Here is a 22,150-nt window from a genome sequence, read left to right as displayed (position 1 = left end):
CCTGGGACTGTAAGAGGGAATTGAATCCATTGATGGAGCCTCTCCTCAAGTTCAGAAGCAAGAGAATGGAGAAGGCAGGAATAGATGTTGAATGTTTTATAGGTTCATTTTAAAATGATTACCTCCTTGTGTCAGAACAGTAAGTGGAATTCATAGGCCTGGGTAAATTGCATATTGTAATTCCCAGGATTTCATGCTGTGACTTCCATTGACTTTACTGAGGTATTTCTCCCACTGGTCTCACTTTAGACCAGCTTGCAACAGAGTAAAGAATAATGTGAGGGGAAGCAGTGAAATTTCCTATAACTAAGTTTTTTATTTGTTTTAATTTATTGCATGTAAATTTTGATTTGCTATGCAATAATAATCTTCAAAGTGAGGAGTTCTGTGATAATGGCTCTTAATTTTCATACTCAAAATAAGTAAACTATTTTAGAATGAATTCTGAATTGTTTTCATGTCATCTTCCTGTTTATGTCTGGGCTGCAACCTATCATGCAGTCAGAATAATGTGTAATGCTGCACCAATTGCAGCAGCCCCTTCCCTTAAAAAAGATCACAAACGGATGAATATTAATACCCTAAAAGCTAATCCAAGTTCTCTTATTTGGTAATGGCAGGAACCTGAACAACTTTCTTAACTATCCTGCAATATTCTTATCTGTAAAATGTGGACAATAATAACTGGATAGCTGTAAGTTTATAAGAACGAAATGATAGAAAAGATGTAAAAAGCATCATTCGCTCTTACATGAGAATTACATTCAAAAGAAACTTTGAGCCACATCTCTGAGTGTAGGGGTAGAAACAGATCATTATTAGCTCAGATCAAAAACCATCCAACCCCAGATTTATTTTGAGGCCGTACTATAGCTCTGTAGCTTATTATTTCTTTTGTAAACAATGAAAAATTGATACTGTAATGATTCTAGGTATGCCTATGTGTGTGTATGTGTGTGCTTCATTATATTCTTTTTTTAAAAGTTTGTAATCGAATGAAAAGGCAATGAAGATAGAGGCTTATTATACTAGAGACTGAAAGGTACCACCCAGATCCCCTTTCAAGGAGGGCCATGCTGGTCTAGCCTCTGAGAATGCTGCAGGGAGACACCTGTCAGCTGTTTGCTGCTGCAGGCGTGACCTCAGCTGCAAAGAACCCCTTTACCCGCAGTCACACCCATTTCAGTCTCACCCACATTCTGACTGATGTCCCAGGGTAAAGGGCTGGCCATTTTGGCCCAATTCAGAATAACTCTAACGTGCAATCCTAATTCCAGACACCTTCCAGAGTTAGCCAAGGCGATCGTTGACCCTGATTAGTGGTTGGATTTCTCCCTCAATCCAGTCCTGCTTCCTTCTGCTTCCCACAGGCATGGATCCTAACGGTGCACACCAATTAATCACCTGTAACTTCTCTCGCATTGTCTGTCGTATAGGGAGCTCATCTTGCAAATGAAGACCCGTATGTAGTACAGTGGTTTTCCTCTAGTCACACAAGAATCAAAGATGGGAGTCTTTCCTTTCAATCTTAATTTCAGCCTACAGAATAAATCAATAAGGACAGGTGGTATCTCTTTGGCTTGTTTCCTCACTGTTTAGTTTGACATACCTCAGAAAGATTGGGTCATTGGGATACTGAAACCCAGGACTGGAGATATTCCTGTAGGTGTCATAATTCATGTCGTGGGGATAGAGCAACTACAGCCTCTTTTTCACTGTCTTTTTCCTGTTGAAACAGTTTTATGAGGAGCTGCTCTTCTGAGCCTACAGCGTTTTCTAATGGCTTTATGAGTGCTCGGCATCGTACTCGTCCACGTCAACACAGACAGATTTCTGTCCAAAGTGATCAGTCTTCATGAACGTAGCAAGAGTAATGCCTCCTCTAGGCAAACCAAATCAAAATAGTTCAAACATGTCAAGTTGGACAGTAGCTTCAGCCTCCATTTGGATGCTTCAGACTTTAAGTTTGAAATAAATCAATAACATTCTTCTTTATTATTTTCAAAGCTACTTGGTAGACAGATTAGAGAGCTTCAGTTTCTCGGAGTAATGCACACTATTTTAACTTCCAGGTTGTTTTTCTAATTTTTTATGCCAGACTCCAGTTCTTTAACTACTTCATTAGATTGACTAGATTGTTTCTAACCATCCCCATAATTCCATAGACCAAATCCCTTTATTCTCAAGGGAAATTTCAACATGACCAATTGACATTAAAATGTTCTTTTTTCTTGAGAATATGTTAACAATAACAGAATGTATGTCCAAAAGTTTTCTTTCACTTTTAGAAATCTCCAATTGAGTTTAATTTCTCTCATTTAGCAACAACTAAAAATCAAAACCTCGAGTGTTGATAAAATATATGTCTCTGATAAAATCTGTAACTCTTAAACATCTGTGTTTATTTCTAATATTACTATGAGCAGCAGTAGCATTTCACACCAACGTAAAAGGAAACAAACAGCACTTTGCACAATGCCTATTGCATGGTAATCGTTTCCAAAATAGACACCTTTTATGTAGTCAGTGTCACTTAGGGATGTATTCTGACAGCATCTTGCAAGGACAGCAGCTGGGAAAGGAACAACACACAGAGTCTAAATCCAACATTTGATTCAAGAACCTGATAGAAAAGATGTAAAAGCATTATTTAGTACAGTGGTTTTCCTCTAGTCACACAAGAGGAAATATGCATTTTGTACGTATTTCCTGTACACATAAATGCAGTCCTAGGGAGTAAATAGAGATAAGTTATTCCATCCAATGAATTCTGTTCTCCTAATTTAAACAAATGTGGTAGATGAGATAGGTGATGATGCAACCTAGTTACTCCAGTGTATTGTTGGCAGAGGAATTAATGTAAAATGTATATTTCTCAACCAATTTGGCAACATCCCAGGTTCGGGGAATGGAACATAATTAACAATTGCTAAATTTTAGGCCTAGCTCAAGGAATGACAGAAGATAAAATAAACCCAAGCGATCAAAATCTGTATCCTGTTCTACTCTAGTGACATCATCCGGGTAGGTAAATATAATAATACTAGTGGCCCGGTGCAAAGATTCATGTACACTGAAAGAATATTAATTAGAAGAAATATTCATGCGGTAATTACATCACTGCAAAAAATTACATGTCAAAATAGTATATATAATATAGTACTATAAAATTAAAGCATACGTGCAATTGGTGCCAACGAGAGCTTTATATGTATCGCACATGCACGAGTCACCATTTATTTTTAAATTGCCAGTGCATGTCATATGTACTGGCCAGTCGGTCAGAGGTTGGACGGACAGTCGGTCCTTTAGCCTTTTATATATATAGATTATAATAATGTATGTAAAATGGAGAAAGCCCTTTTAATTCTGTTCTTGTATTTGGGAACAATGAATACTTATATCTGGTAAAAGGCATTATTCATAGTATTTGGGAGTTAGGAGATATTTTCTCTCATTAAGTGAATATATATTGGCAAATGCATTTTTTTTGCCTTAAATATGCATGATAATGTAATACTTGAATAATTTCCAGAAAATGCAATTATGGAGAATTTCATAGAGAATCTAATCTGGCTTTCAGATGTTTCTAGTTTCCATATGATTTTTTTTCTAGCACTGAGGTAAGCAAATCATTTGTGAGAAAGCATGACATAACAAAAGAAAGATCTGTGACAGATGGAAGGACAATACTCTGTGCACAGTCTTGGCTCTTTAGGGAAATATGTGGGCATCTTTATATTTAAGTAAAAAGAGTACTGGATAAAAATTAAAATTTGAGAATTAGTAGCTATGATCATAAAAACATCTAATAAGGAAAATATCATATCCTCAACAAACTTAGAGGAAATGAAAATACTTTAAAAATAGAAAGAGAACAGTACTTTACATCAGACCTTGACAGACAGGTAAGCACAAACAGAAAGATGCCTGAGCCAGCCTGATGGTTGCAGCAAATGCAGTCCATGGTGATGGTACTTTCTTTTGCTTAATTACTTAAAAAGTGATGACTATTGACTGCCATTCCACAGATTCTCTAAGAGAGTTACCTAACAAAATAATTTGGTAAATATTTTAGGAAGTTATGTCATTGTAATGACTAATTGAAGGAACAATGCTTTTGTTAAGATGTTTATCTATGGTATATTGGGAAGTTCTTTCTTTCTTTTGACTAAAGCATTCATTTCAACAAGGGCATATCACTCCAAAAGTGGAAGAAAATGGTTCTTGAGAGGAAAAAAAAACTTTACATTTTCATGTATATAGTACAGTTAAACATACTAGTATATACTTAAACAGATATACAGTATATCAATATATCTATCTATGGTAATACAATTTCATGGAGTTGTAATTCAGAAGAAAAAATATCTAAAGATCCTGTTTAGGAAGGTCATATTGGAAAGGATTTGAGTTCACACTGTAATGCAGTGTTGCAAAATAAAACTATTGTATTTAATTCCATAAGACAGATATATGTACAACACTGATCTTCACACTGAATTATAAGTAGATTTCCTTACGGCATTCTAAATGATGTAAAATGAAATAGAAGAACACAATAGAACAATAACAAGACAAAATCCAGGAATAAGCAATTGTTGGTATGATTGCTCATTTAATTTTCATCTAAAGAGGAAAACTTGTTACTATAAATTCTAAATGGCATTTCTAATTTCTTCACGTGATTATGTGATTGGGGTAGGAATTCTAGGTAAACGCATAATGGAAATAGCTTCAAATGAAAGTTTTGCAGAAAATATTTATTGAATATCTACAACCTGTCAATGCAAAGAACAGGCATAGAACAGAAATGAGAGCACCAGCCTGCCCTTAACGAGCTGTTAATGTCATGGGGCTATAGAAAGAAAGTACTAAAGCCTTTGGTAAATGAATGTGCAGTGAGCTTAAGGAGCATAAAGATGATGCTTCTCATGTAATGAAATGCTCCTGAGAGAGGTGACATGTGGACTGAAAAACATGCAGGTTGGGAAGTAAGGGGAGGATTTCATGATAGAATAAAGCAGGCATAAGACAGCAATGGTTACTTTAGCAAAATGCACTTCGATTTAGGGCCTTGTATATGTTTGTCTATTTAAAAAAAGAGAGACTGGAGATGTTGGAGAAGTAAAAGTAAGAAGTGAGATAACGAAATGTAATTCCAGCATATGACTTTCGACCATCACACAAAATGGTGTAATACTCACTAAACCCACAGTAAAGAATTATCAAATGCAAAGCAATAGGGAGAAAATATGAAAATCATGGAATGAGTCCTCCCAGATTTTTCTCTCCCCTTCCATGAATACAGGGAATATTTGAGAAAGAGAAAAGACAATCTCATTATATGAAGACATCAATGAACATAAAACATTATTTGTTTTTTGTGTGACTATGAACCTGCCAACTCTTTTCCCGAAGCATCAAAGTCCTATACTCTGAGTGTTGTTCATCATTATATGATGAATGGATATTTAACAAATTTGGTACAGGGCTACACGGCCTCTTCCTCAGGCTTACTATTTAATTACTTGGTGTTAATTTGTATTCTATCATTAAGAGAACTCTAGGCTATGTTTAACCACTTAAACTGGCTTGCTTAATTTGACACTCTTAGTTCATTTGAATTAAATATCACCCAACTCTAGGAAAATACTTTATTTCCATTTTCTTGCTGTCTATTTTTATAAATAATCTTTCTTATTTCCCTCTCTGCCTGAACTTCCCTCTTTTCATACATTTTACCTTCTTTTGCCAAGCAATACACAGATTCTTTTTCCTGTTGGTGCCTCCCGTTATATAATAAGTGGATGAGCTTTAACTTTAAGGCCTAATATTTAATTGGACGACATACATAAATAACAATAGAAAGCTTGTGCCTAGGTCAAGAGGGGTCAGGAGTGAGATGAAAAGGAGATATTTCTCAGAAAGCAGATGAGCAAAGTTAGAGGTGGGTTTTAAAGAGTAAGATAGGGTTTAAAAACCAAAGACTGTGAGGAAGCGGGGAGAAAACACAGTGCATTTCAAGAACAGTAAGAGTGGTAGACTGTCTTATTGTTTCCAATTTTAATTTTTCTGTCCCTCACCTCATGACATCAGCCTTGGTCATATAAGATTTATCTTAACCAATGAAGTGGGAGTGTAGGTGAGATGTTCCATTTCCAAACAGGAACATTAAGAGCTATGGCTTGGTAATATCCTTTTCCCCCTAAATTACATGAACAGTCTGTGTCAATAGAGGCTGGTTCTTCAGCCTCTTTCCTGGAGTAAAGATGATACAGAGTAGAGCAGCAAGGAATTCCCAAGGGATGAGCATGGGAGAGAAATAAACGTCAGTGATGGCAAACCACTGAGATTTTGCAGTTGTTTGAAAGCTGACTGATACATTAAATAAACTATTCTGACTAAAATGTAGACTTCGTGTCTGAGTTTGTTGTGGGAGATTGGTGCATAAATATAGGTTAGAACAAGATCACAGGAGCCTTAAATGTTAGGATAAAATGTAATTTATTCTGTAACTACGAGTAATTGTTTTGGCTATTGGTTATTGAACAAAACAGTCAATAAGGCACCTACTACTTGATAAAAGAAAATCATTATTTGAACATTAACTTGGAAAACATTCATTGTACACCCATGAAGAATAGACATTAAAATCAACTATGAGCAGTGTATATTTATTGTCCTCCAATTGTGTAAAATACAGTGTAGATGACAAGCAGGTAAACAGGCAGTTGCATTATGATTGTAATGATCTCAGTAAATACAGAATTATGGAGTCTCAGTGGATGGACATCAGTCTTGACTTGGGGGAGCCAGGGAAGGCATCCCCCAGAAATACCTAAGCCCTTAGGTACAGTTTACTTGAGGTTTACTGAATCCTAGAGTGCAAAGACTTCAAAAACACTAAAAAAAGACATAGCTTTGAAGAAAATATGGGAAGCTGTCAAACATTTTTTTTATGGGAAAATACTATGTACAGATTTCTTTGCCTAGAATTTATCCTTTTTGATTTGGAAGGATGGCTTGCTGTCATTATGACAAGTAAGGAAATGTTTAGTGTGAAATCACTCTCATAACCCTTTCATCTCTCACTACAATTATTTTAAGAGCCTCACAATTTATAATCAGGTCATGGTCACTCACATTTTCTTCCTAATCCCTGATGAAATGACTTTAAACATAACTGGAAGTTATCATCTCTTCTCTTTGACTTTCAAATGGAATACTTTTTTTTTCCAAAAATGTAACTGATGTTTTTAGGCCAGACATTGGAAACATTTCTCAGTATGGCAATATCCATAAAATCTCTATCATGTGTCTAATACTATCTTAATCTATGTATTAGTGGCCTTAAATATTCATCATTATTTCTTACTAGTGGCCCAGTGCACAGATTCATGCACAATGAAAGGAAATTAATTAGAAGAAATATTTTAATATTGCTATTCACCCTTTCTCTATAATAGAAGTGTCAGAGATGAAAGAAAATTAGTAAAATGTATATGAAAATAATATATAAATTGATTAATAAACAATAACAACATGATTTAACAACAACAAAGACATGACATAAAAACAACAAAAAATGATATAAAAACAACAAAAACATGATAAGCATGCTGGCTTCTGTCAGCTTCAGAGGTACATTGTCCAATAGTTGGTCTTCAGACTTATTCTGTTGACAACACCACTTTCTTTGAGCTTCAGAATGTCAACAAGAACAACCAAATTCATGATTGACAATAACAGATCAAAACACACACGTGTGATTGGCGCCAGTGAGAACTTTATATGTATCGCACATGCGTGAGTCAATGTTTATTTTTAACTTTGTTAAAAGTGCATGTCATATGTACCTGCTGGTAGGTCAGTTGGACGGTCAGATGGATGGATGTCGGTCACTTAGCCTTTGATATATATAGATAGTAACTAAAGTGACATTTTCTTTTTGTTATGTGTTCTCTGATCATGTAAATTTTTCTGTATGTGTACTTGTTACACTAAAAGCACTGTGCACAGGTTTGATGATCTTTCATAAATGAATTATCTAATAAACACAGAAACCAAAATTCTCAGGAAAGCTTGACAACAAAGTTAATAGAAACTAATAGATTCAGTATGCCAGGTTAAACATGATCATAAGAAAAATGAAATGTATAAATATGCCAAACAAAAATAGGTTGATTTGTTCTATCAAAAAATATTTTTAAAATAAGTTTATGACAGAATGGAACTTTTAAAACAGTTTCTAAGTAGATATTGAAAACCTTAAAAACAATAAACATATATATTTTAATACTGATTATTTAAAATGACCAGGCATGCTAAGTGTGTTCAATTGTCTTTGGGGTAGTGAAATAAATACTCATTAGCATCAACAGATGAAATGAAAGATGGAAGCTTAGAGTGATTGATTCACCAAAGGCAGCAAAGTTAGTAAGGGAAAGATCTGGGCTTTTAACCTGGAGCTAGTTTATATATATACTAGAGGCCCGTTGCACAAAGAGATTTGTGCAATAGGCCTTCCCTTCCCCTGGTTGCCGGCACTGGTTTTCCTCCAGCTCCCAGGACCCAGGCCTTCGCTGCTCTGGCTGGAGCCTTCAAGTCTTTGCTCTGCCACTTCATGCCTATGTATGTAAATTAACCGCCATCTTTGTTGGGTTAATTTGCATACTCTCCTGATTGGCTGGTGAGCCTAACGGAGGGACGGTCAACTTACATGTTTGTCTATTAGGTACGATTCTAGATTCCTATGGATTAAATATGATGAAAAACTATTCAGTCTGGTTATGTTTTTAGTGAGTTGATCTCAAGTACACTTACTACCATCTAACCTGTAATTCTATTTGCCATTGTTAAAAAATGAATTTGAGGCATTTGTGTGGTGAGAGAAAAAAATTTACCAGCATCTTGCAATACAAAGATTCTTAACCTCTTTCACACTGATAATCACAGCCCTTGAAATAGCTCAGCCTCTGTAAAGAAATAAAGACAACTCTTTTATACCTTTTTCAAGTTGTTAGATGAAGGAAAAAGTATTTCCATTCGTAATGTCATTAACAATGCATTGCCCAACTTCTCCTTCTGACCTTTCTGCTCAATAACTTTCATAGTTTCCACTTCAAGGTGAGAAAAGAATGTGCGGCCTCTCAAATTTCTATAAACAGGACAAGCAACAAGCACAGTTAAGCTCCTTCTCAGCTTCACTTGGGCTAATAGGCGCTATCTGGTAGTTCACACCTTTTCTAATAGCTGTATTTTCTTTTTGTTCTCAGAGTACTTTGTGTGTACCTGATTGTTGTGAGAATAAACAGAGATGATTTATATCTAAACAATCTGAATGGGTATATACAACATATTTTAAATTGGAATTAATCATTGATAAAATGTCCAAGTAATCTACCCAGAGACTTCTTGATAAAGGAGATACAGATTTGAGGCTTTATCCCAATACATTCTACCCATGCAGGCAATGTGTAGGTCTCTATAGAATTCATAGCCCGCTATAGGCATACCAGTAATAGGCTTCCACTTTTATTGATGGGAAAGAGTGTATAATAAAGACCCATTGGGGGAAAAAATGAAGAAAAATAGGGATGAATAAAATGTATAAGAAAAATATTTCCCTTTTAAATGATATGGTATAAAAGCATGCTCTGAGTTTAAACTCTGATTGAAATAAATAAAAATCATTAAAAATAAAAGATGGGAAATTTTTGAGAAAAAAATGGTGTTCAACACATAGTCACTAAATCATGTTCAATAAATGCCCTGGTACATGCTCTGACTTTTTCTTAAGTAATTATTTAGTTGTCTCTAATATACTCTAACTTTGATTTTAATGATTAAGGTTTTCCAGAAGCTTTTTAAAGCAAATATTCAGCTTTGTCCAGTGAGTCTTTATTTGACTACAGACTAGCAACCAGTTTCCAGCAAAACGCATTCATAGATAAGTAGCTGCAAATCAGGCCCCACAGTAAGGTGTATATTACAAAATGTGTTAACCATGGACAGATGATTATAACGTTGAAGCTATTACTGTTTATTGCTTTGATGTAGTACAAGGGAAGAAGAGATGTGTGATTTTTCTTATTAACAGTCTTAATTAACTTTTAATTGATTTCTAGGAAGATGAATGGTTTCACACACTGAGCTCCTTGGCTAGATACTAAACATCAATGCAAACTTCTTGACAGTACTGCTGATGATAAGGGATTTTATGTTTGATTATCTTGCCTAATATATACATACTCATCTGTAATAGGAAAGAAATGAAATTAGCTTGCTTAGCCGGTTCATGTCACCTAACTTACATGACCCTGTTTATGGTTCTTAATTAAGAGAAAAGGAAGGAAATAGCCCTGCTTTTCGCAAACATTCTGGTTTCATTGTCTCTACTAGATGTATGTCTGCGTTTCCTTGAAATTTTAGAGTATTTTTCAACAAAATATTACTGTTATTTATTCCATGAGGACTAAATATAGTTCTATTTGTGGAAACATGGCATTCAGTGAATTAAGTTGTGGGAAATCAGATCAAAATGTACGTGTGTGAAGCAGGGGGTCCCGCGGGGGTGAGGCCGAACGGAGTCCTAACGCAGCATGCCCGACTCCGGGGACCGGTTCAGTGACGCAGATCCAACTTTATTGTGTGAGTGCAGCAGTATATATAACATTCCAGACCAATCAGAAGTTTACAACATCCATAGGGCAACCAATGGTAGGAAAGATCAGGGTACTATGTAGGGGCTCCTGGGGGTCTTCTCAGGCGGGCGATGCCACTTCCTGGTGTGCCGCGGAAGCTTGTAAAGGCGGAGCGTGCTCACGCCATTGCATCTGCTGCAGCACTGAGATAAATCTCCTGAGCTCTTCCCACACGTGTGTAGTTGTGTGTTAGTGCGTGTGTAGTTGTGTGTTAGTGCACTTGACTTTGAACATGTTATGCCATTCCAGCTGACTTAAAATTATGAAACCCTATTGATGAGGATGCCCCATCTAACGTTTATTTCCAAACCATCTTTTAAAATGTGTTTGGATATTTTATCTCAACAAATCACCCCATTGTAAAATAGAGATACCTATATCTTTGATAATTTTAATATATGAAAAGTTTTGAAATGTTATTCTAAGAAGACATATGGTAGACTAAAACAAATACATTTGTCAAGTGTACAATTCTGATTAATAAAATGATCTCTAATTGCTAGAAATTTTTCTAGAAGAAGTGAAATTGGGATTTGAAGAACGGATGCATGATTAGAATTTCATAGGTGATTAAGGAATCATCATAGCGAGGTCTGAAAAAAAATGTCAAGAAGTATATGCTGAGTCCTAGGGAAATGTGGAAAACTGATTAGACTTGAGCAGAGGCAGAGAGTTTACACAGCAGAGTGAATAGTATGAAATGCTGAAAGTGTAGGTTGGAATTAAATCATATATAAAAGTTTAGATTTGGGTTTCTTCCTGTAGGTTGATCAACATGTTGAAAGGAGGCTATATTTCTATACCTAAAATTTCTAAATCTGGTGCATATGGTATTCCCCTTGAGAACATTGCCTTGTTCATTAAAATATTGATGGCACTTGAGAAGTTCTGAAGTAATGAGACATTTTAAATTCCCTTTATTCTTAATTTCTAAACTTTATGTATTTGAGCATTCACCATCTTAACCTGCATAGTCCCTAGTTGTCATTCTATAAAATATTGAAAATACACAAATATTTCCTTGTTTTGATTACACCCTTGTTTTGATCATGACAAAATATCACTATGTTAATAATGCTATTTTTCAATTTAGATCAGTAATCAGTAGTAATGCTAAGATTATCAGAGTCCCAGGTGCTATTCTAATAATTCCAGTGTTTGCTCTGAAATTCTTGATCAAAATCACACAGAATGATAAAGCAAGAAATGTAAACTAAAATAAAACCAAACAGCAGGTATATAATGAATAAAATAATTTTAAGTGTTCTATAGCAGTGTTAATACATTCATTTATATGCTAATATGTATAATTCATTTGTGCATTTAAATATTGAGTGTATGCCTCCTATGTGTCAGAAACTATAGTAGGCGCTGAGCATTTAGTGAAAAAAAGAAAAGCAAATATCCCGGACCATATCTTAATGGCTTACATTGTGAAAAGGTTGACAAATATTAAACAACTAATCACACTGATAAATAAAAGTGGCATAGATGACAGGCATATAAAGCTACTGACATGTGTAACAGGAGGTTCTAATTTCCACTTCAGAAGTCAGAAAAAACTGCTTTGAGGAAGTGATGTTAGATTGACACTTGAAAGATGAGTGGGTGTTAGCCTGGTGAAGAATAGCACACGCCTCCAGGCAGGGGCTTCTGGAGAAGTTTTGAGGTTAGAGAGGTTTGCAATATTCTGGAACATAGTGAAATCAGCATGTAATAAGGAACCTCCTGGCTATGTTAAAGGTTTAAATATTTCCCAAGGCAATGGAAATCATTGAAGGAAGTTAAGCAGAGAACTGGTGTCATTACTTTTATCTTTTATTAAAAAAAATATCTGAAGAGAAATAATGGAAAGAAAATAATTAAGAAGTAATTGAGCAATCTAAGCCACAGTGGATGGTGGCTGGGCCCAGTATGATTAGGCTTGAGATATTTTACACCGGTAGAAGCATGTTATGGATAGATAGGGATTTTTCTGTAAATGCCATTATAGCTTGGACCTTGTTATTTAATACACCACATATCTCACAGCCTGTAGCTGAGCTTCATATACTGTATGAGATGGAATGAAAGAAGAAAGAGGAAAGATTCAAAAGTGTGAGAGGGACTAAACTCACCATTGTTGGTTTTGAAGATGGAGGGAATGTGCCATGAGCCAAGGACAAGGGGTGGCCTCTGGAAGCTGGTAATGTCCTACATGGCAACCAAAATAGAGGTGGGGATATCAATCTGACAATCCCAAGGACCTACATTATATCAACAGCTTGAGTGAGCAAGGAAGGTGATCTTTCTCTAAAGCCTCCAGAAAGAAGCATAGCCCTACCTATACCTTGAGTGGTGAGACCTATGTTGAACTTCAGATCTACAGAACTATAAGATAATAGACTTGTAGAAGCTGCTAAATTTGAAATGACAGTGATAAAAAATAATATAGACATATTTGAGGTATCTTTATTAGAGATATAAATTAAGCAGCTGGACATACAGTATATAGGACAATGCATACACAACACTCCCCCAACATACACATACATAGCATGCTATTCAAATTAAATCATTCTGTCATAACAAATCTTCTGATGTGTGGCTGAATAAAACCATAATTTGAACAAGAATCATTTAAATTACTGATTACATAAGTGATTGATTTGGTAATCTTAAGAATTCCCACATACAGTAAAAGTCACTGAAATTTTCAAGAGTATTGGTATTATGAAATAAGACCTATTTATATCACTAGGTTATATTTTTCTAGTTTCTTAAGCAGTGATTTTAGAGAAAAAAATAAAGTTTTATAGGAGGTTTCTTTGGGGGAGTAGGGGTATTGTGGATATTAAGTGATTATTGTATCCCTGGCTCATAATGCAGCCACGTGTCTTATTTTCCTTAGCAACAGTTTGAGGCACAACTATATAACACTAGAGGCCAGTGCACGAAATGCAGGCAGCGGGGAGGGTGGGCGGGGAGGTCCCTCAGCCAGACCTGCACACTCTCCAATTCGGGAGCCCTCAGAGGGTGTGCTTCTGACGGCTTGGGCCCACTCCCCATGGTTCTCTGCTCTCTGAGGGGCCTGCCTGCTCCACACCACAGGGATGGGCAATTAGGCCCTGCTGGGTGCTGCTTGCGGGTTGCTGCTACTACTGCCCAGTAGGCCCTGTTGGGTGCTGCCTGCTGGCCCCGCTTGCCTGCTCACGGGTCGCTGCTGCCACCGCCCAACAGGCCCTGCTGGGTGCTGCCTGTGGGCCTCCCTTGCCTGCTTGCGGGTTGCTGTGGCAACTGCCTAGCAGGCCCTGCTGGGTGCTGCTTGCGGGTTGTTGCCACTACCGCCCAGCAGGTCCTGCTGGGTGCTGCCTGCAGCTCCCCTTGCCTGCTGGGCTCACATTGCCGGGGTGACACCACCAGCATCCTGCCCAGCTGCTATGGGTACTGCCATCTTTGCCACAGAGTGACAGTTAATTTGCATATTATTCTTATATTAGATAGGATTGTATGGCTTCTAAGATTTCCTTCAATTTCTCTGAAGAAAAATAATGTAGAACTATTTAAGACAAATGACACAGTATTTGATAGTGAGAGGTCATAATTTATATTCATTCAAAATTTCCACATTTTATTTGATATGAAGTGATTCTATATGACTTGGAATTTTCAGTTAATATGTTATTATAACATCAACAATTCTCAATTATCATTTGGAGATTGCATCAAAATATTAAAGAAAAAACACTTTGTAGGTTCTTGATAGTCACTATACGTTTACTCTCATTTGGATTTTGAAACAGATTTAGTTTTATATCTCATTTTCATACGTTTATTTATTCAAATACTAATTTCACAAATATTTAGGGAGTTTTATATGTGAGGCATTGTACTAAACATGGGACACTGAGATATTTATTTCTTGTGTAATGCTAAGCAAGATAATTAAATTCCATAAACACAGTTTTCTCATTTGTGAATTGGGGCCAATTATATTTATCAATAAGAACATTGTGAGGATTAAATGAGGTAATATATATTTGTGTATATTTATGTGAAATTTCATATACAGATGAAAATAAGTATACAAAGTACTCTTAAAACTATAGAATTTAAGTTGTCATTTAGTAGCTTATGTAAAGCAATTATGAACTAAATGTGATTTTCTTATTTTAGCATTCAAAATGTATTAAAGAAATGATAGAGGAAAATCCACTCTTTTTGTAGTGAGATTTTCTGAAATAATATTGTTATTTTTTTTAATCTTTAATTTCTTTATTAAGATATTACATATATGACCTCATCCCCCCATTGTGAATGACATTAATTTTTAAGTCATGCTCATTCTGAATGAAGACTCTTAATTAAACTATATTATATTTCTTTTCATGTTCTAGACTCTTGCATTACATTCTCATTATCTTTTTAATATTCTCCCTAGAAAAAAAAGAATATTCAGTTAGAAATATTTCATGATCCATTAACTATTCTCTTGTAGCAGGAAAACATAACAAAATGCAATGTGAAAAATGCTTAACAAAATATGCTATCTGAATTTCTTTGTTTTTTATTTCAATTAGGCAACTGACCCTGATGCTGGAATAAATGGCCAAGTGTACTACAGTTTGGGTAACTTCAATCATCTTTTTCGTATTACATCCAATGGGAGCATTTACACAACAGTGAAGCTGAACAGGGAAGTCAGGGACTACTATGAACTTCTTGTTGTGGCAACCGATGGAGCGGTACACCCTCGTCATTCAACTCTAACACTGGCCATCAAGGTGTTGGACATTGATGATAACAGTCCTGTGTTCACCAATTCAACATATACTGTTGTCGTTGAAGAGAATCTGCCAGCTGGGACCATCTTCCTTCAAGTAGAGGTAGGTGTGTGGGAGGAGCATTCATTTCATAAGTTCCACATTATAGGATTAGCTATTAGGGTAGGGTTGACAGATTTAGCAAATCAAAAAATAACACATACAGTTAAATTTTTTATTTTATTTTTAAAAATTTTAATGTCAGATAAACTATGACTACATTCTATCTAATAATAGATAAACATGGTAATTGACCGTACCTTCGCTACACCTCCCATTGGCCAATCAGCACGATATGCAAATTAACCGCAAACAAAGAGGGCAGTTAATTTGCATATGTAGGCTCCAAGGGGTGGAGCGAAGCCTGATGGCCCGGGGCTGGTGGAGCAGCGAGGCCTGACATTTCCAGCCGGTGGAGCATCAAGGCCTCATGGCCCCAGGGCCTGCGGAGCAGCGAGGCCTCACAGCCCTGGGGCCGTCAGAGCAGCGAGGCCTGACGTTTCCAGGGCCGGTGGAGCAGCGAGGCCTGATGTTTCTGGGGCCGGTTCCGGCCAGAACTCAGCAAGAGCGAAGGCCTGGGCCCCGGGTGCCGGAGGCAAACCGGTGCCAGCAGCCAGGGGAAAGGAAGGCCTATTGCACGAATCTTTTTGTGCAACAGGCCTCTAGTTTTATTATAAGTCTCTCTCAAGCACTACATATTTTTAAAAATCTAACAACTCATAGGGATACATCAAAAAATAAGGGGAGGAAATGTGCCTTTGTAAGAAATTAAATAAAAAATCTAAATAGATTTTTTAATTAAAAAATTAATGTTATATATTTATTGTAATGATGAACAATACAGTAGTCTATAAAAAGTCAATAATCTCCCACCTTGTACCTCCAAAGTACTCCGTATTAATATTTATGTTTATTCTGTCATATTTATCTTTGTGCTTACACAAGTATCAAAAATATATATGTAAAAATAAATATGCATGTATTTTATGCATAAATGCATATATGTATATACATATATACATATGTAAAGAGTTATCTATATTTTACAGACATAGGATATTGCTATACTTATTATTTTGTAATTTTTAATTTTATTTTGAGGAAACAACTGACATTCTTCCACAAGTCTTAACTCTCCTATTTAATAGTGTCTCCATCTCCAAGCCTCCCTTTTCATTTCTCAACTGCACTATTACCAGAAACTCTAGACATTCTGATTCAGTAGGTTAAATTTGCTCAGAAATCTGCATTTTAAGCAACTACCCATTTAATTCTGACACAGGTGGTATATGAAGTATATTTTGGGGAAAAAAATAGACCTTCCTTGACTGCAATACACATGAATTTTGTTGGCATGGATTTAAAGAACTTGTATTTCTTTCATAATTCAACTAAATAAATATTTAGACAATAAACATTAATAACTGACAAGAGACGTATGCTGGTCACAGAGAGGGCCATTATTTCTTCATGTATCCTTCTATTAATCTCATTCATTCATTCAAGAAGTATAATTTCGACATTTATTTTATAACCACTCCTCTGTTAGACTTTGAGGATTCAAACATGAATGAGACGATTATCTGCGTTCATTGAGTTTTTGGTCTCATGTAGCAAGTAGACAAGTAGACTGCTCATTAAAATAGAGGTCCTCAAAGTGAGGGGCTTAGGAGATCACAGATTGTAACCTAATCTTTAGGTCAAAGAGAATGTGTCCTGGAGAAAGTTGCTTTCTAAATGGCAAACTGAAGAGCGAGAGTTATTTAAGCAAAGAAGAAGAATGGCTATTCAAGGCAGTGGGAATAATCTGCTCAGGATCCTGGGGGAGAGAAGTGGATTAGGGCCTCAATGGCTGGAAAATGTGTATGTCCATCTCACCATGTTAAGGAGTTGGGGGATGATCCAAAATGGAATGAAAAGCAAGAAGGATTTTAGGCAGGGAAATAATAAAATCTTTCTCATTGTTATGTCCATAACAGATTAAAGGGAGCCAAGACTGGAAGTTCACATAAGAGGTTTGGCATTACTGCATGCAGAGCCTAACCAACCCTCACCTTCCCAGTGCCATTTTTGCTCCATTCCATGTCCCCTACCAGAGTGGCCTTTGCAAACCTGTACTGCTGAGTAAAATAATCATCCTACAAATCCTGCATAAAAAGCATCCTTTCAGCTAAAAGATATCACTCCCAATTCAAACACCTTTAAGTGACATATCACTTTTTTCCTTCAATTTTGGTATTTGTGTCTTATTTCTTTGTACAGTAACCTGGAGGGCAGAAACTGCATTGATTCGTCTTGTACATCTCTGTAGTAACTTGCACATAATAACAACTCAATAAATATTAGTTAAATGAAGGGAATTATAATCAAGTGATCTCTAGAAATGTATTATAGGATACTTATGAGATGAAATGAAATTATTATATTTATCAGTTTTCTTTTAGTGTTATAAAAATCCATTGTGTTTATGGAAATCACTCAATAAATTTATTTATTTATTTATTTGGTTAATCCTCATGCAAGGATATTTTTTCCATTGATTTTCAGAGAAATGGAAAGGAGAAAGAGAGGGGGGAGGGTGGCAGAGGGAAGAGAGAGAAAGAGAGACAGAGACAGACAGACAGACAGACAGACAGACAGACATAGGTGTTAGAGAGACACATTGAATGGTTGTCTCCTGCAAGTGCTCTGACTAGGGCAGGGATCAAACCTGCAACCCAGTCACATGTCCTTGACCAGGAATAGAACCTGTAACCCCTCAGTTCATGGGCCAACACTCCAACCACTGAGCCACACTGATTAAGGCTCAATACATTTATTTTTATTTAAAATATTCCTTTTCAAGGTTATATGGTCAGCAAGAAATAATAATCTGTGACAATACTTATTTCTTTACTGTGGTATGGTTATTTTAATAGTGATTTTTTTCAGGTAAAATACATTTAGCAATAAAATCCACAAGGACAAAAATCTCATGTCTCTGTCTCTATTTCTCTCTCTTTCTCTCCTCCTCCCTCTTTCTGGTAAATTACTTAACAAACGTGCTTTTCTCTGAAACATGACTTTTGGTCAGCATTAAACTTATGCTGCCCTAAACACTGACACATGAACTTCATCAGTCTTTCATTTTTCTAGGCTGGCACTGCCACTGATATAACCATTCTTCTTGTTACAGGCCACGGATGTTGACCTTGGAGCAAATGTGTCTTATCGGATAAGAAGCCCAGAAGTGAAGCACCTTTTTGCAATGCACCCATTTACAGGAGAGCTTTCCCTTTTAAGGAGTTTGGACTATGAGTCATTTCCAGACCAGGAAGCAAGTATCACTTTCCTCGTGGAGGCCTTTGATATTTACGGCACAATGCCACCTGGGATTGCTACCGTCACAGTGATAGTAAAGGTAAGGAATACAGGTGACTTCTGGTTGCCTACTTTGCACTCTCTATGTGTAGCTTCTGTTTTTTATACAATAAGTCTAATATTTAGTGCAACAATTCATAATAACATAGTGGTACCAGACCCAGAACATAGATTTTTTAATTGATAAATATTTATGAAGACTTGAGAAACAACTATATTGTTTAAGAGGTAAATTCGAAGGAAACACTAAAAAATTAATTCAAACATGTGGCTGCCTTAGTCTGCTGTTAGCTCTGTGACTTCAATCAAGCCATAATTTTGCCAGCCTACACTTTAGTGCAAATTTCACAGCAGTAGAGATAATAACTTTATCCAAATCCTTCAGTTTTAAAAATAAAATCTTTAATAAGATGACTCTGAATGATTAAGTGTACTAAGCCTCCAGAACTAATTAGTTTGCTTTAGTTTAGAACCCAAGATTCTGGAATAAAATAAGCTTTGGGATCAAGATCAAATTGGAATTAAGTTCTGGTTCAACCATTTCAAGTTCTATGATTTACAGGACTTTCTTGACGTCTCTAAGTTTGTTATCTCATCCACTGTAATACCCTGTGCCAAATGATTGCCTGAAAAAGCATGGTGTCTTCAACCTTTTGGATTTCCAGTGACAGTCCTCAAGTGGATTTAAAGGTCACCTGAGCTGCGAACTAAACTTTCAGATTTCTCTGCTTTTTCCCAAAGGAGCACCTTCCCTATGGGGAAAGCATTGCAAATGCATTTCTACTGTTGAACTTCTGCCTAGAATAAGAGAAAGTCAGGTTTTGGGGATGACGTCAAGTCTTGAAAGGTGCTTTCAGTCAAGGACTCTGTACACAAGGTTATAAGGTACACAAGGTAATAGGCAACTTCTCCACAATGCTCATTTTCATAGTGTAAATGATGGAATTAAAAACACATGGCTTTCCTTGAGTTTTTATTTAATGGTTAACTAATAAATAACTGAAAATCCTATTGGTTTTGTTAGAAAATACCAATATGAGAACATAAAAGATTGTTAAGGACTTAACCAATCTATAATTAGCATAACTATCATGTAGGTTAATGCTTTAATACTTGACTGCAAGGTCTTTGGGTCTGGTTTTTTGTGTGTTTGTTTGTTTGGTTTGGATTTCTTTGTGATAATTCTGCAATCAGAGTTGGGACACACGGAGTATTCCACTGCCTTTTCTGACTGAGGTTTATCTGCCAGTACCCACCTGAGGCTATTTCTTCCATCACGGCCTGCTGTCTCCTCTAAACTACCCTGGAAAGGGGAGCATGAGTCCCTTCCATTCTCAGATGCCTTAGAGCAGTCTGGAGAGTCCGATTAGGGTCTGAGTTCCTTTTTTCTCAGGGATCCACAATGACTCTGTACCTATATCCATAGTGTGTCTCTCTATCCTAAGAAATTTATCTATTTCAGATAATGAGAAATGTATCTATTTCAGGGAGTTAAAATTTTATTCAGCATTAAGTTCTCTTTGGGAATCAGTATTTGAACTATCAAAGTCTTTTCTTAGTCACCTCCTTTTCTGTTTGTGTATTCCCCCTCCCCTGAAACAATGCTCTGGTAGCCTCAGGGCGGTTCAAGGGACAGCACAAAACCACCAATGACCTGAGGGACTTCAATTCATATTTTGAAATATTATGTTGCCACACTATTGTGGTATGACACTTAGAAATTTAGAAATCTTTTTCCAAGAACATATTAGAAACTTGATATTATTAGTGATTAGGAAGATGTTAGATAGGCAAAGAAATGAAAAGGACTAAGATAAGTTTGACCTGCATAAACTAACGAGAGCAAAATGGCTTCCAGAGCAGGTGAAATTTTTAAACCATCTTACCTTGGTCTTCTCTTGTCTACCCATGTGGCTCGGTGGAATTTAGCATTAAAAACATTTAAAATAGAATAAAAAGGTCCTTGGACAATTTTGGACAATAAGGGAAGAAAAGGCTTGTTTCTAATGACCTTCCCTCTATTCTTCCCAGATCCAAAAAGGGATACTCAAATAGTGTAGCCATCTCTCTAGGATGAATGTGGTGGGTTGTAGAAAATTATAACCTTCATAGACTCTGACATGGCTGCTTGAATTTTTTTTTTCTCTCTTTGGCTTGGACTTTTTTTTTCTAGAATTCATTGTAGTCAAATTGAATCAAAACATATAAAGTAAATAAGCAAGATTGTTCTAAATAAGCCTCATTCTTTATCTGAGCTCAAGACTTAAATTCCATTGCCTGTTGCTTGAGCCCCCTTTATTGCAATAGATGGGTGTCACTCAATGTTTCTTATCATTTACCTTACTTAGAGAAGTAAAACCAATGTATTGGTTAAGTCTTCTTGACCTATACACATTTATTTCTGATTTATTGTACATTTAAAGCAAATCTTATTCAAGATTTAATTCTAGATATTTTCAATGCCATTTTTTTCTTTTTCAAGTGATATAAGCATAAAATATTTGCAGAATATTTTCCCAAAGACAGACTGACACTTGCTCTCTTTTCTCCTTATCACTCAGGGTGAAAGAGAACTTTCAAAGTCTCTTGTCTACTATCAGACTTGTTTGTTTTGAAAAGAAAATGGAATAGAATTCTCATCTCTCCACATATGTAGATCTTTTCTAAGCTTGCAAATTTCCTGCTATTGGTTTGTTTACTTTCAGTACTGACAAGCTGCTTTGCTGATAACATAATTGCATGGTATTTGCTAAGAGATATTTCTACTGAAAACAGTCACCACAGGGAAAGCATCTTGAAGATCTCTCTTTGAAAATGAGCAGAAATATAATTTCTTTTGTAAAAAAGAAATATCTAGTGTTTATAACTAGTCCATCAAATTTATTTAAAACTGGAGTGAGAATAGGGAAATTAAAGTAATATTCAGAAGGAAAAATATTTCTATACCAACGGTTCTCAACCTGTGGGTCGCAACTCCTTTGGGGGTTGAATGACCCTTTCACAGGGGTCGCCTAAATACATCCTGTATATCAGATATTTACATTACTATTCATAACAGTAGCAAGATTACAGTTATGACATAGCAACTAAAATAGTTTTATGGTTGGGGGTCACCACAACATGAGGAACTGTATTAAAGGGTCACAGCATTAGGAAGATTGAGAACCACTGTTCTACACTAATAAGAAAATATAATTATATGACAGACACCTGCAAAGAGCTCTCTTGGTCACACATTTTAAGGACCCAAAACAAAACCAATTATGATCAAAAATAATAATA

At 36.0% G+C, this 22,150-nt stretch overlaps 1 protein-coding gene across 1 annotated transcript in view; it reads left to right on the top strand.

Moving 5' to 3' along the window:
• The window catches only part of PCDH15 (protocadherin related 15), a 632,895-nt gene that overhangs the window by 455,702 nt on the left and 155,043 nt on the right, over positions 1-22,150 (top strand). The window contains exons 19-20 of the mRNA XM_070432784.1: positions 15,266-15,571; positions 18,684-18,908. Coding sequence (XP_070288885.1) covers positions 15,266-15,571; positions 18,684-18,908 — 531 coding nt within the window. The remainder of the gene's footprint in view (positions 1-15,265; positions 15,572-18,683; positions 18,909-22,150) is intronic.

The sequence above is a fragment of the Myotis yumanensis genome, unplaced genomic scaffold, assembly GCF_028538775.1.
Source record: "Myotis yumanensis isolate MYYU_CA2020_CCGP unplaced genomic scaffold, mMyoYum1.0.hap1 SCAF_13, whole genome shotgun sequence".
NCBI lineage: Eukaryota > Metazoa > Chordata > Mammalia > Chiroptera > Vespertilionidae > Myotis > Myotis yumanensis.
The sequence above is the reverse complement of the archived record's forward strand: the minus strand, read 5'-3'. Positions and strand labels throughout refer to the sequence as shown.